The sequence below is a fragment of the Akebia trifoliata genome, chromosome 12 (genome assembly GCF_017979445.1).
Source record: "Akebia trifoliata isolate Shusen 1 chromosome 12, ASM1797944v1, whole genome shotgun sequence".
Taxonomy (NCBI): domain Eukaryota; kingdom Viridiplantae; phylum Streptophyta; class Magnoliopsida; order Ranunculales; family Lardizabalaceae; genus Akebia; species Akebia trifoliata.
In genome coordinates this window covers 35532102-35548469 of record NC_141386.1, presented here as the reverse complement: position 1 = coordinate 35548469, position 16368 = coordinate 35532102, and the positions used below count along the sequence as shown (strand labels likewise).

The 16368-nt window shown below is 34.4% G+C and overlaps 2 protein-coding genes across 2 annotated transcripts; both read right to left on the bottom strand.

The window, feature by feature from the left end:
• Nucleotides 1-246: 246 nt before the first annotated feature.
• Nucleotides 247-3013, bottom strand: LOC147389914 (transcription factor SPEECHLESS-like). The gene is made up of 4 exons (XM_086418814.1): nucleotides 2889-3013; nucleotides 2279-2760; nucleotides 1430-1957; nucleotides 247-537 (listed from the first exon to the last, which is right to left on the bottom strand). Exons 1-4 carry the CDS (start codon nucleotides 2917-2919, stop codon nucleotides 472-474), a joined length of 1107 nt encoding a protein of 368 aa, XP_086274940.1. The 5' UTR covers nucleotides 2920-3013; the 3' UTR covers nucleotides 247-471.
• Nucleotides 3014-13284: 10271 nt separating this feature from the next.
• Nucleotides 13285-14885, bottom strand: LOC147389913 (hydroquinone glucosyltransferase-like). Its single transcript, XM_086419304.1, has one exon. It carries the CDS (start codon nucleotides 14830-14832, stop codon nucleotides 13402-13404), a length of 1431 nt encoding a protein of 476 aa, XP_086275430.1. The 5' UTR covers nucleotides 14833-14885; the 3' UTR covers nucleotides 13285-13401.
• Between the last annotated feature and the right edge of the window lie 1483 nt (nucleotides 14886-16368).

Genomic DNA, 16368 nt, shown 5'->3' with positions numbered 1-16368 from the left:
TCATAATATAATTAGATAGTGTTCAAGTTCGGGGTAGGATACCTGTTAGAGTGTTAGTCAAAATATGTTGAATGAAATTTTGAATCCCTCTGGAAGATTAATAGCTCGGCCTCTTGTCCATTGTATAAAAACCATTTAAATTAAATACCACCCATATATCTGCTTTGTTTAAAAAATTGTACTGCCCCATTAAAGCAATCTCTCCACCTTTAAATAACAAAGTGAAAAGATATTTGAACTTTAGCAAGCACTCCCTAGCTTGGAATGGAAATTAAATTCATTCATTGATTGAGCTTTTTCAACTAAAAATTGTTCAATGGAAACTACAAATCATGGTCAGATCAAGGAGTAAAATTAATTTGCTTGTAGACAGGGTTGTTGCCCTTACATTCTCTCTTAATTATTCATGTGGCTTTCATTAAGAGAGAGATGTTAATGTTGAAGTTAAGCTATCTTTGTTCTTTAGTAGCCTTAGCAGAATGTTTGCTGAATTTCAAGTGCAAGTTCCTCCGCGCTAAGTTTGCATTCAATTCCAATCTGTCCAAACAAAAGAGAGAGCAGAAAATGATTAATTCTAATATATTTCGTTTACAAAAAATAACCAGCTTCTATGACAACAAGTTCTTGCCACACGTGTGTGGCATGTGATGAGCACTTGACATGTGTGGCTAGCACTACATGCACTATAACCATGATTCCCGGCCAAATGGCCCAAAATTGCAGTGTTTAATAGTCGAAGAAGTTGAGAAATGCTAAACCCCAAAATAAATAAATAGTGTAATGTGTATACAAGTACTACACCTTAATTGCTGAGTGTATATTTTCCTCCACTCTCGAGTACGTCATATCCTAATTTTACCTCATGACCATCTTATATTAATAGTTCTCCCCCTCTCCAATAGATCGGTATTTTGGAGTAGTCGGTTGGTTAACAATAACTTGGTTCATTAGTTAAAAACATTCTCATCTAACTTATCGCATATAGGTAACCATACCATTAATGGATGATCAAAATACTAACCTCACTTTGTTTTCTTTTTTTTCTGATCAGTAAGCCTATTTTGAGATGTCCATGGTATTATCATCTATAGATTTTACCAACTAAGCTAGTTGGCACCTACACTTAATCTGCTTTTCTTTGCACACACACACACACATACCACAGACAAGGAAGATATTTGCCAGCTATATTAGAAAATTAAATATGGGTTTTACATAATGTTTTCCACATATATTTCAACCATTGTCAAATAGCATCTACCCCCCCACCCTACACACACACACACTTACTTACTTTGGGGGGTTGCATTATGCATATCAAGCATAAAAGTTATTTTCTAAAATTATTTGAAAAATGAATACTGAGCATGCCATGGAACTAATTGTTGACATGTTTATGAAAATGAGAGTACCAGTTAGCTAGGAATACCTTGATGGTGAATGAATAAAGCATGGTGTCATCAATGGTGCTGATGCTAACATTGAGAATTTCAAGTGAGAGAGCCTCAAGAGCTGCAACAATCTTTAAGGCTTGGCCAGGAATTCGCGCTGATATCGTTTTCAAGAGAACATTTGGGCCTGAAAACTTTACTTCTACTTCAGCAATCGAAGATTTTGCACTTGCCACGAGCTCCTTAACATTGTCCGAGGATGGGGAAGAAGATGAATAAGGTTCATGTGATGGGGTAGATATAGTTGGGGATAAATAACCTTGTTGCATCCCAAGTTTGTAAGGGCTACTAGGTTGAGGGGTCCTTGGACTTATAGGCAAGCATACTCTAGGACTTAAAGGTGGTTTTCTTGGGCTTAATGGTGATGGTCTTGGACTTGAAACGAACCTAGGGCTTAAAACCTCACTGTAAACCTTTCTTCGTTTCTTCGCCTCAAGTGATTGAAGAATTTGTTGTAACTCACTGATATAATCGACAACTCCACCCACTATCGATGCTTGATCACCCTATATCAAAACATAGATTAAAAAAGGAAAAATCAAAGAATAAATTTTAGCATATATAATCATAATTGTAGTGTTTCTTTTCATTAAATCAGCCATTCTAAATTATTTTTGTCTCCTTATATGAATTTCTATCGTTTGTTTCACTTGAGAAAGAATTGAATGAAACAACAACATTCTTTCAGCGGACCCGAATCCTTGGAACAAGAATTTGATGATGTGTGCGATAATCACAAGATATTGGGTCAAGTCTAGCCATTGGATACAAAAATTGTAAAATCAATCAATTACGTAATAATAAGTATCAGAAGTAAGATTTTTTACTCTTTTGACATAGAAGGAAGGCATAAACGAGCGCAAAACCGATAAATGCTCATTCATCTGCTTTCTTCGATTCCGCTCCACCGCTATATGTGACATTTTTTTATGCCCATCTTGGGCTACTTCCTCGGACGAAGGTGTTGTTGTAAGCTTTAGTCTCTTTGTAGATGGAGAGGCTTCAACTTCATGAGTTTTGGAATCGCTACGCTGAGCACTTGATGAAGAAGCCAATCTCCTATCAGCCTCAAGGCCTTTTGAGCCGAAAACACTTTCATCTAATGGTGACAATGGAGGAAAGTCTGAGGCATTGTCTAGGGTTTCCAAGATACTAAAGAGATCTTCCGATGAGACTGCTCCAGCCATGTCGGTGTCGTCGAATTCATTGTCCTCAAAGAATTCTGATAAATTACTATCACCCATATCGCATTCGTCGGAAAACCACCTTTGCAAGAACAGCTCAATTAAAAGGTAAAGGAACTCTGAAACTGATCATGAAAACGTTATATTGTCGAGATTTAAAAAAAAAAAAAAAATACTGACAAAAGGAGTAATTATCATAGCTGACGTGAAAACGACTAAACTATCACAATCGAGTCTTGTCGATTGTCCTTACCTTTAGATATGGGAGATGTCACGAAAATCATGGAGACATTGAAACATTGACCCAAAAAAGAATCAAAAATGAAGAAAGAAAACAAGGGGAGAACTTTAGTGGACTCAGATGACACAACAAAGAGCAATATATAACGGTTTTTTTTTTTTTTTTTTAACTTTTCTCCCTGGATAATAAGATATATTTGTAATGCCACCCCTAAATCTAGTAAATTTGTTTGATCTCTTTGTTTGATCTCTTGGCCATTACTTAGTCCTGATCTGCACACCTAAGATATATATAGCTATTTTACTCCATTCTTCTATGTTTCACCTTAATCTACTGTCTACACTAGACAAAATAACAATCAGATTCGTGATTTCTTGTCATAAATTTGGACATATTTTTTGGTGATTAAATTTATGATAGATTTTTTTTTGGCAATTAATATGTTCTTATGCATATAAAATAAACTTGAATAATGATTTTCTGACACATGCCCTTATATTCCCCCTGGCATGATATGTATCAGAACCATAGATTCTTTCCTCGGGATACACAACTACACATATTTATGGAGATGTACAATTGTGTATCCATAGGGTAAAAAAAATCTATATTCTAACACATGCTACGTCAAGGGGTGTGTGTCATAGGAAAGCACCAGAAAATCACGACTCAATAAAATTTGTTACAACAATTTATAACTTCATCCCGTTGATACACATTAACCTCATGAATTATTAGTCAATCATGTAAAAAATCACAAATCTGGCTGATTTTTGGTATATAGCTGCGACATATGCCAATGGACAATGACATGGAGTTGGATAATTTATATATGCTTTATAAATTAAATCGAATGTTAGGTAGTCAAAAATCATTAATATATTTATAAATTAAACATAGTGGAGATCAATAATGGCATTAAGATGGATAAGTGAAACAACTAGAAAAAGAAAATAGAAATGAAGGCGTTCAAAATAATGTAGGACTAGCTCCGATGTATAACTAACAAACTAAGAGAAAGTTGGTCGAGATGGTTTAGAAATGTTTTCTAAAAATTATTTTAAAAACCAATGGAAAAAAAAATATTCAAGTTAAAGGTCCTAAAAGATTGAGGGAAAGATCGAAAAGAACTTAGATGGACTCACTGAAAGTACATACAAACTCAATCTCAATACCAAAAACTTGGTTTTGGAGTAATTGAAATAGGAGAATAGGATTCGTTGAGATTACACCATTGGGATAAGTCTGGGTTGTTATTGTTACAAAATCTCTTCTTAATTTGTATTTTTAAAAAGATACGCAAATTTTGCATGGCTCGGAGTAATTATTGTGTCCAATATTGTTGCATAATAATACACAACACCATTAAGATTGTTATGATAGATCAATAATTCTATAAAATTAACAAATTAAATATAGCACAACAACTTGTTTAGTAGCATATGTTTTTTTTAAGGCTAACTATGTCTTTTAAAGTAAGGGAGAATACGTCACAAAATTGAAAAAAAAACCTTGGAATGGAGTCACCTTGAGACATGGGAATGCACAAATCAATTTTTTATATATATATATATATATATATATATATATATATATATATATATATATATATATAATTTTTTAATTTTTTTTACTATTTTAAAATTAAAATAGAGAATAATATCTATTTTTATGCTCCACAAAATAACCAAAATAAAGGAGCATTTGTAACAAAATTGAAAGAACCTTGAAAACTTGACCTATTAAGTGTCTACCAAGTCGAGTCTAGTATAATCGTTTAGTTTAGGGGCAAATTTGCCAATGTTTTTTTTTTTCTCACAAACTCCTCAATGCGTGCTAAGTAAGCATAGCAAGGTTAGTTTTGTAAATTAGAGGTGCATTCAATATACACTAGCTTTGTGATTGATGGATCCCGGATCTTTGTGAGTTCTGTTAACAAAAATATTTCGTGAATCTACAAAGTGACCAATGGGTATACTTGCCCTCAGGATTTTTTTTTTTGATTTTTAAATAAGAATTTATATGTTACAAAAAGATAATTAAAAATTAAAAGATTACAAGAATTTATATGCTACAACGTAGGATAAGAGGGTTAGAAAATAAAATATGCTGAATTTTTGTAAGTGTCTTAGTTGGCCCTTCGCCCTTGGACAAGTATACGAGTCGTGACGAAAGAATTCGTTAGGTGACGTACTCAATTGATTCACTGACGTGATAAGTTTGAAATCATAGATGTTTCTGCCTCGAGATACACAATTGTACTTTTTCATTAAAAAAATGTATCCTGAGGGAGTCTGTGTATCCCGTGGTGTAAACATTTACCGTCATCAAATTGATCCACATCAGTGAGTCGATTGAATATGCCATCTGGCGAGTCATAATATCAGGACTCCAAGTATACACTTCCCGATCGAGTTCGTGTTATGAGGCGGATACTGTAAATTGTAAAAGACAAACTTTAATAAAATAATGAAGAGCCGCCTTGTGCTTTTCCAAGTTTCAAGTTTTCTACTTGAGAGAGAGAGAGAGAGAGAGAGAGAGAGGAGAGAGAGAGAGATGAATATGACTGATAGTGGGCAAAGTCTGCAGGATGTCAGTTTAGAGTGAATTAATTTGTGAAGAAAGCTATGAATGTGGAGACACGCCATATCCGTGCCAATCATGAATCAAACGGTTTCACAGTAGAGACACATCAAGAGAGCGATAAGAGAGAGTGTGTAGTACAGACTACATAGGGGAGAAGTAAATGAGAGTGGTGCATGGGAGTGCGTTCCATTTAGTGAGGAGTCGGCTATTACTTTTGGCTTCTCTCTTTCTCTCCCCTCATTAACTATAACCATTCCCCCACCATCCTCTTTTTGTCCTACAAATCCTTCATTGTTTCAATTTTTTTTATTAGAATGAAAGGAGGGGTAGGCAGACCCCCAACCAGAAACAAGAGGACTACATTTGTATTAAAAGGAGCGAAATTTTGAATTTTTATCATAAACCAACTCTTTCAGACACATTTATGCAATGTGTCCTAAGTAACCAACTAACGATGGATTCGTTGGGTTAATATGTCCAAAGGACTCCTTTCTGTCTCATTATAATGGGCAAATGAATTGAGTCATTATTATTTTATTTTTTTCTAATCACTGAAACACAAACAGTGCCCAATTTAAGAAACTAAATTTAATGAAAATATCACATAAGACTCAACCGATACCAAGTCGTTTTAAAATAAAATAAAATAAAGAAAAGAATTTACTGTACCTACTTGTTTAAATTTAAAAGATAAGACAACAAATTTCCACGCTATCTTCTCTTCATTAAGAATAAATGAGGAAAGACAAAGCTATATTTTGTAGCACCTAATAGACATTCCCACTTGTAGATTCCCTTTTTATCATTTACTATTATAATAATTTGAAATTTTTTGAAGTGACTTTGTAGGACACTGCGTTAGACACTGAGCTAACGTGAAGGTGTACACAGAACCGTAGATGCTTTTCTCGAGATACAAGTGAAAAGCATCAATGATTTTGTGCATAAATTCATTCCCTCAAGATAGAGTGAAAACATCTATGGTTTTATGCACACGTCCACGTCCAGTTAGTGTATACCACAGTGTCCTACTCAGTCACTCTAGCACGATTCTATAATTCTATATAAGAAAATGTTGAACTAGCTTTCTTCGACATTGTGCTGACGTGGTAGTGAGCAAAAAATCATAAATTTTTTTCTTTGTATCTCAAGGAGAAAATCAATGGTTTTTTGCCCACTAACATGTCAGTGCAATGTTGAGGGCAGTGTCAAAGGAAGTCAATTTAGAACGAATCTTTTATACAATTTCTTTGTAGTACAACACATTTTTAAACCCATTGGGTTGACTCAATTGGATACCAATATAGTTCAACTGAAAAAACTCAGATTAAACCAACATGCCGAGTCAACTCAAGAAATCATAAAAAATGACCTTGGTCTTCTATGAGAGTAACAACAATGGGGTAATGGGTCCACACAATGATAATTAAAGAGTTGAACGAGGACTAGGGTTGTCAATGGGTGGATCTTGGGTGGGCTTGGTTATGTCCTAACCCAACCCTAAAGAGATGGGCTTTCTATAGACCAATCCTATACTCCTATTGCACCTAAGTCAATTAAGCCCTAATCCACCCTTGCCAGGATTAGGCCAGTATTCAGGTTAGGCCGAATAGAAATGTTAAATTCAGCATTTAAGGGTAAAAGTTGTACTTTTCAAAAAAAAAAAAAAAAAAATTTGTGTAAATATTATCTGACAAATTTTGAAATTAATATCTTGCTTAATCCCTTATGACTATAAATGAGAGTTAAATTATAATTGTACAATTTCTTTTAATGTAAGTAATTAAAAAAAAAAATGCATCTAATTTAAAATTATAAATAAATCTGTAAAGTATAATCAGGGTGGGATCCGAAACTGTTAAACCCTATCCCAGTTTGGCTTATTCAATAGGCTAATATTTTTGTAACTCCACTGTACCTTTGCACACAAAATATGTAGGCCCTAGCCTTTATTTTTGGATTTGGAGAGGGGGAGGGATTCAATTGACAGCCCACCTAAATTGTCTAGGACAACGGATACATTCATATTTAGTGACCTTGTGTGTAATGTTCTTATCTATATGTTTGTAAGATGTGGGAGGTTCAGCCAAATTTTTGTAAAAAAATTTAATTATAATTTGAGTTTAAAAATGATTTTATAATATATTTTATGATTAATAACTCGGAAAACATATTTTAGACATAGTTAGTAGAGTTATAATGCTTAAAATAATAATTGATACTTATAAGTGTACTTTGATTATTATACCAGAATTTGGAATAGTTCCCAGACACAAAATTTTATAAGTACTTCTCAAAGCTAGTTCTCAAACGCAAAATACTTATCCAATACCTTTAGACAATATTTTTATTTTCAGTACTTCTGATCCAAATGAACCCTAAGAAAGTAGAATGAGAATATAATTACAATAACCAAATTCCAGGAGTGCAGGATCCTTTGTGAGGATGATCTTTGGGTTTTAATTGGAATCTTAATTACATGCGCACGCCAAAGCATTTCAAATGTGCAACAAAACTAAAAACCAATGAACTTTCAACTTGTTATAAAAATAGGGTCCCACCCTCTCCCCTCTTAAACCTTACTGATAGATTTCTCAATCAGAAATAATGCATTAAATTACATCACGAAAGGGTTACGAGTGAGATACATTAATTGCTCTTTCTAGCTATCCCTCCCTCATATTGCCCGTCGTCTGACACACCGGTGAGTGTCAAACTGCCGGGGTTATGTTGTCTACTGAGGGACCCACTTAATTAACATCATCCTTAATTGCAACTTAGATTTTTCATATTAACGCACTGATGTCATGTCCCCATCCCACACCTTATTAAACGGTGGGGGGGTTGGTTGAGTTGCACTATCTTTTTCTTCAAATAAATTAATGAAATCTCATCAGAGAAATGTCTGCTACGTACCCTCGTAAATTATCCAATTAATTAAATTGCTACACATCAATTAGGAATTGACGATCTTTGGATCAATCTTTATTACATAGCTCGATCGAGATCGAATGACTGTAAACACTTGATCATTTAAGTGCATTTGCTTACAAGTGAATCTCTCTCTCTCTCTCATTACCTAACAGGCCTGTTGGTTTGGTTTGGGCCTCATGATTACCCATTAAACAAATGGGTTTAGATTTGGATCTGTCCTCGTTTATTTTTAGTAACATGCACTTTTTTTTTTTTTTCTTATCGTGGGTAACCCCACCCTTTGAGTGAGACTAATCCCACGGTAACACGCATTGCTCCCTCAGAACGTCCTATGTGCAACTGGTTGAGTACGAACACTTGACCGACCCTTCTTGAGGAGCTTATCAAGCCTTGGCTTGCCACTAATCCAACCCCTTTATATACCTATTACCTAATGAAATTACAGTGGGCCAGATTCCAAGCACAAGCCTGCATATTTTTATTGTTCGATTAGAGTTAGTAGGCCGAGTTCTCATTGACTTGAGTCATGCCTATTGGGAAAATCTTCCCCAAGGCCCCAACCCCCCAACCATAGGGCTCACCATGTCCATGGGTGGTATGTTGTAGTTTGTGGAGCCTGATAGTATTGGTCAACAATATGATGTTGTAAATCAAGCCACGCCTTCACACCGTACCTAATAAGGTCCCATAAAGTCATTTTTGGGATCCTAATTACACAAGGTTTAACAACACGTAATTGTTATTTCTCTTTAAATAAAAATAAATTATATTAAATTGTCAAATTATTGAAGCTACTAGAATTTCTAATTAATTACAGGTAAAAAGGTCAAATTCGGAGACGAATAAAAATGAAAATAATTTTCATTACAATGCTCGAGCCAAGATGGATCATCCACCCAAATCTTGGAGCAAAAATTCACCACGTCATCGCACCGTGATGACTTTGTAGTGCTTAGCAATAATCATGGGGGAGATTAGCCTCGAGATTCGTACTGAAACTTCTAGACCCTTTGGCCATTGTAATAATGGATCTGTCACGCATCAACTATAACAAATTTGACCTGAAACCTGAAAGAAATTCTATAAATATAAGGGTTGTCTTAATGAAAAAGGTTCATCTCCTTTCTTCCTAATTTTGCTCTGTATTTTCTATTTTGTAAGAGAGAGAGTTAAAAGAATCCTCTCTTCTCCTTTCTTCTTTATTTCTTCTTGTAACCTTAGTCTAATTCTTAGTTTATTTTCAAGATATGTAATCAAAGAGCTTCAAGCTAAGTTTTAGAATCGAAGTGCAACAAAGAGTTTCTCATTCTCTTCTCTACCTTACACTCTCTATTTACTTTACTACAATTTTGTTCCTCGCAATGATCGGCAAGACTCTCCATAAATTGGTCAATGAAATCGGAGCAAGTTCATCTTATTATTGTCGAATCAATTCTATTACCTCTATTTTAATGTATTTTCGTGAAGATTATTGAGATGAGATTATCCAATTAGTATCTATTGTTCTAGTTTTGATGATTCATGCTTAGATAAAATCGAGCTTAATCATGCTCAGTGACAAACTTGAGATATAAATTTGATAAACTCATCTTAATCAAGGATTCACCTACATTTTGACTCACCTAAAAAAATTAACCGATTTATCTCCCGACCCACGAACAAGAGTTTTGTTCCGTGGATTGAGTTATAAATAAAATTGTTCAGATTTTTAAGATGACTTGTAAAGGTTGATTTGGTCTCTCTAATCTTGCATTGCTTTAATTTCATTATACTTCTTAACTGTAATTTCTCAATACTCTGTCTTAAATTGGTTTTAAAAAATCTGTTTTGGTTTTGAATCAAAAGAAGATTTGAATCACTGTTGTCCCTATGAAACGAACTTTGCTCACTAAAGTTTAGTAGTATTTGTTCATTTTAAATCTACAATTTACAATTCGAACAATACCAATAGCCCAAGTTTATTCCAAGAGTATTTTCATAATTTCACTAATATTATTTAAAACCCTTGTTAGGTTTCTTTGGGTATTTATGCTTCTCGTTTTTATTGAAATGGTGTAATGGTGTAATCTGTAACTACGAGTTTTTTCTTCATAGTGGAATTAATGTGATCCATGGACGTACATCAATATTAAGGGAATCATGTAAAATCTTTGTGTTTTTTTGTGTGATTACATCTTGTCTTATGTTTGTTTTTAGATTCATTTTTTTGTTTCGATTGTACTTATTTTCTTAACATGGTAAGTGGTCACAGATAAGCTCAAAACATTGTTTACTCCAAGAGTTTGTTGTGAGATGTCTAGTATGCTCAAGTTAGGTTTCAAGAGGTTAAATCAAGAAAGGCGCATTTTCTATGGGCGTGGGGGCTCAGCCTGTAGGGACTTGGAAATGGAGGCAATTTGCCGAACAAGATAAATCCTTGCGTTTGTTTTCGATCTGATTCTAGTTCTTGTTACGCTTCTGCACTTTATTACATTTCTCTACTCTTAAAGTCAAAATTTTCCCATATTTCCTGTCTGCTGGCCATCCATTAAAGTGTTGGTTCTCTGTCTGGTGTACTTTGGCTTTGTTTCTTTTCTCCAAAATAACAAATAATATTCAAGACTCTCTCGTTGTGGTAACCTTGGGCTGGCCTAGCCCATGTTCACATCTTAGGGATTTGGCTTGGGACAAAATAAGGTATCTTTTGTCACAGATACATATTCAAGCTTGGGACAAAATAAATAAATACAAAAATATAAAACTGATTATCTTGTTGTTCTTGTATTAACACCTTAATCTTTAGGTCAGGAAGGCTTTGTCGTTATTTTAGTTGTTGTTGGTGCAGAGAAACATGAACCACACACACTCCATTGCTTTCATGGGTAGGCCACTATACTTAGTGAGATTTGACACCCACCACATGTCAAAGATCCATCGATGCATGGTATCTGCCTATATCTAAATCAAATCGGAAAATAGTGTCGGTGCCATTAATGCAAGAAAAAAAAAAAAAACTAATTCATTTGTAGCTTAGTGTTTGTGGTCATATGGTCCACTATGGCTGGAACCACTTTGACTTCACCCAATTTGTGATGACCCCCATTTGTTGTTTTGCTAATTTTCTTCATTTTAATTTGGTTGAATCATTTTAGGGTGAGCTTATCTAGTCAGTAAAATCGTAGGCCTGATTAAAATGGTATAAAGGAAATTTTTTTAATTTAAAATGGGAAAGTAACTTGCTACTTTCATATATCTTAACACTTTTAGTGAAAACTTGCTGTTTTTTTGTTTTACTTCCTCTGAATCTACTAGACCCAATCCTTGTTGATTGGATCGACTAATGAGTATTTTTAGTTGTACTGGGGTTGAGCACTTCACACCCAGCCCAGGATTGGCAATGATCTGAAATATATACCCAATGTCCAAATCGATCTGATCTAGAAAAACATGAAAAATTGAATTTTCAAATGGGATCCGATACAATTTTGGATCAGATTCGGATGTACTCCAATCCATTACGAAAAACTACTTGATTCAAACATATTTTAATATATTTGTATTACTTATAATTTCATATAAAAACATATGGATAACACATTTTAGCCTTTTAGGTTTCCCTCTGTATTTGTAGTTGAAAAGTGGATTTTTAAAATTTATATTATTTTATAATTTTTAAAACTTTTTCAACATTGATAATTTAAAAATAAGACATGTGTTCAGATCGGATCGGATCTGATCTATTTTGAATTAAACATGAAATGAAATGAATTAGATTCGATTTGCATATTCATTAACCAAATTGGATCGGAGACATGATTAAAAAATTTCAGATCGATATTAGAGTGGTACTGATCTAGTATCAAACCAATCCTTTGTCAGCCCTAACCAACCTTGGATTTAGTTAGATTTGAATAAAGTGGTTTAATGGTTGAGCGGTGGGCCAATAACTTATAAGATCACAGTTCCAAGAGCTTTTACATGTCATCCAAGAGTCATTGTAGACTTCCTTTGGAAGATGGGGTTGCATGCAGATTCTCTAGTTCGGTGGATGGGGCATTTAATTAGATCTTTCAAATGAGCTTCGATCACTTATGCAATATATATATATATATATATATGATTGAGTAGAGGCAGGGGTCCCATATAACCCCATCTTACTAATCAAAAAAAAATTCTTATCCCAATAATTTGGGGTGGTTATATGAATCATGTTCCTCCATGTCAACTTTTATTATCGAAAAAGTGTTCATATTTGCTTTCAGGACCTTCATCAAGATTATTGTAGTTGTACCTTGTGGGAGTAGATCCTTTACAGCATTTTTTTATCTTTAGCACCCGATAGAACTTCTGCAATGTGGATAAGAATGAAAATCACTTCGTCTATATTTGAGAATTTGGTGCCCCACATGAAAAAATGGGTAAATTCGAGAGGTGAGAATGGGTAAATTCGAGGGGTGAGAATTTTTTTATTATTAAATCTGATGTAGGCCATAAAATCATAAAGGGCTGTTTTTTCTTTAATCATGATAATCAAATTATCCCACGTGGCATATTCAATCGACTCTCCTTGAAGTGACATGTGTTAGAATTGTAAATCTGTGCTCATCAGATACACAACTGCACTTTTTATGGGGATGTCAAGTTGTGTCTCACGAGGAGTAGAGATCTACTATTCTCATCAGGTCATGTCAAAGGAGTCGATTGAGTATGACACGTGGGTAGTTAGATCATCACAACACTTTTTTAATTTTTTTTTTTATCAACATAGCTTCTCTCAATCATCATAAAAGTGCTACAAGCAGCTACAGAGAAATAAAACTACATAGGATCCCCTCCTATAATCTAGCTACTGCTTTTTTTAAGTTTTTTACAAGAAATATAATATTTTAATTTATTGGGGTTGGGCACCTAAGTCAAATCTAAAATTCTATAAATTAGAAAATAAAAATATTAACAATGAAAACCAAATCAAACCACAATCATCCAATTCTAGAAGATAAACTACTTTTAAGTTAAAAATAAAAAGCTACATGGTTTTATTATGGTTCATCCATCTATGTGCCACCTCAGAGAGTGACTTTGTAGATGACCCATCTTCACTTAGCGCCTTAGCAGCAGAACACTTTAAGTCACTCATTCTGTTTCTAATTATCTTTCCTTCTTCACCTTCCATAAGACCCTTAACAATTCTAGCAATCTCTTCCCTCACTACTACCCCTTTTTCATTAGATTTGGGTCTTATTGCCACTTTTAGATCTTCCACCAACATCACTGCATTCATCTTCTGTTCTGCAAATAGTGGCCAAGCTATCAATGGCACACCCTTAACAACACTCTCTAAGGTTGAGTTCCATCCACAATGTGTAAGGAACCCACCTGTGGACCCATGGCTCAAGACTTCTATTTGTGGAGCCCATGATGGCACTACTAGACCCAACCCTTGGGTCCTACTTATGAACCCTTTTGGTAAGAAATCAAATGGGTCTTTAATGCTTTGGGCACTAAAATATGTGGCATTTGCAGCTTTATCACTTGGACTTCTAACTACCCACAAGAATCTTTGCTCACTCATCTCTAATCCAAAAGCCAATTCAACCAATTGTTCATTCGAGAGGGTCCCACCACTCCCAAATGAAACGAATAGAACTGAGCCACGTGGCTGATCTTTCAACCACTTCAAACACCCTGGCCCATCAGTATCTGATGTTTCATTTGTCACTCCGGTTCGGATCAGTGGTCCAACCGGGTAAACCAGTGGTTTACCCGGTTCTTCCTCTTTCAAAGCCTTTATAGCACCCGGTTCTAAGTCAAGGAAGCTATTTACCAAAATACCCTCGGCTAATCTATACCTTTTTGAATGGTGGAGAAGCCATGTATAGGCCTCGTTCTTCCTATCTTGAGTTGGAGCCAAGAGATCACTTCCATGGAGCGGTACACAACCGGGTAATTTTACGGGTTCGGGTAGGTCTCGATATTCGCATGAGTACGTAGCATCGAGATTCGGTAAATGAAGGAACAAAGACAAAGCCATAGCCGTAGATGGGTAGAAGATGTATGATGGAACATCGAATTCCTTCGCTACATCAAATGCATCAGTACCGAAGAGATCAACAACTAAGGCAACGACACGTGTTTTAGTCATTATGATCTTAAACACATCACGAAGAGAAGATAGGGAGCGAGTAACCGTGAGGGAGATACGTGTCTCAATCTTAACGTCTTCAGGAAGGTCATCAAAGTTGATTGGAGGAAGAAAAATGGAATTTATGGTTTTGGGGAGAGAATCAAGGACTTCTTTCTGAGCCTTAGAAGGAGGACCATCTGTGGGAATTATAAATGTAACAGAGAAATTATGGTTGAAGATGAGTCGTTTAGCGAACTCGGTGAGTGGGATGAGGTGACCCATTCCGGGAGTCGGTAGAACAACTATGTGGGGAGGTTGTTGGATTGCATCCATGGTGGTGGTGACTATGTTGTTGAAAGGTAAGGAGTAAGGAGAAGAGATGGAGTTGTGGAAGCTTAAATAGAGTATTTTTTAAATATATAAAAAAAAATTATCTTATTTTTAATTATGGAACTTCTACCTATATTTTAGGCTGTCTATAAAATGTACGGTTGACATGAGAGTTAATGAATAGGTTTCATGGAGATTAGTCTTGATTTCTTAGAGATCAGTGAATGAATTCCATCTCAACTGTTTGATTGATGGGAATCGTCAAACTTCGTTTGAGGTAAGTACTTCTTAATAGTTTGTGGAGGAGAAAAGTTGATGGGTTCCAGAAGGTTGGTGGTTGTTCGTGGGTGGATAATTTGGACTGTGACGTCAGTACAACGTAATCATATTGTTGTTGCACGGCGCACACAATACATGATTAGATATGGGTGTCAATGGGTACCCATTTAATTCAAATCGGAATTGAAAACCGGAGTTAGAGTCTATATGATCAAATCGATTAGAGTCAAGTCTAAAATGAAATTGATCTGATAGGAATCACAATCTCAAGGTTCTATATAATGGATATTTGTGAGTATCCGAAACCGATTTATTTTATATTTGAGTCATGATAATCTAACGATCCCATGTACCATACTCAATCTACTCTCTTGGCGTGACAAGTTCAGGAATCATAGATCTATATGTTTTGAGATACATAATTTTCTAAGGATATATTTTTTTATGAACAAGTGTATATGCGTATCCTTAGGTGTATAAATCTACAGTTCTCAAATTTGTCACGTTAAGAGAATCGATTGAGTGTGCCAAGTAGGATAGTCAGATTATCACGATTATTTGTCATTTCATTTTTTTTTTAACTATAGATGATTTAAGGATTTTTTTTTTTTTTTTTAATTTCAAAATAAATATATGTATATAAAATTCTTCAATTTTTCATATAAATTAGCGATTGAAACTTAAAATGAGTTATCTTCTAAAAGTTTATTATTTTAATTAAGATAATTTTTTATTTTTGAAAAATTATCATTAATTTCTATCTTTAGTTTAACAAATTATAACTAAGTTAATTACTTTGTTGATAATATATTAATTTTTGAAAGAAATTTTTTTAATAATGATTTGAAAGACTTTTCTTCTCATTTGATTCTTGAGAATCGAACCCAATGTGTACCTGTGATTTTTTACAGTTCTAATTCCATTTATTTTAGAATCAGACCCAAAACTAAATATAATGATTATGGTTCTAAGTTCCTTAGGAACCGATCCATTGACACTCCTAAGTTGAAAATACAAGTTTCAAATTACATTTGACATTCATTGTCAAACAAACAATTGAGACGGAGGCATATATTCTTAAAGTAGGGATGTACATTTCGGTAGAATCAAACTGAATTTTCGAAAAAACTTTTGTCTTATTCCAAAGGCAGGATCCAAAATCGAACTGAACAAAAAATTCCGGATTCAATTGCGATTTCAAGTTAACCAATTTTTTTTGAAAAGTAATTCAATTATTATTTGTAAATAAAACACTGTATA

Excerpts from the sequence above, each read along its gene's own strand:
- LOC147389914 (XM_086418814.1), bottom strand. The coding sequence starts at position 2,919 with ATGATTTTCGTGACATCTCCCATATCTAAAG. Across the intron at positions 1,958-2,278 it reads CTTCCTTCTATGTCAAAAGA|GGTGATCAAGCATCGATAGT; the intron begins GTAAAAAATCTT and ends GTTTTGATATAG. Across the intron at positions 538-1,429 it reads TTTATTCATTCACCATCAAG|ATTGGAATTGAATGCAAACT; the intron begins GTATTCCTAGCT and ends TTGTTTGGACAG.
- LOC147389913 (XM_086419304.1), bottom strand. The coding sequence starts at position 14,832 with ATGGATGCAATCCAACAACCTCCCCACATAGTTGTTCTACCGACTCCC.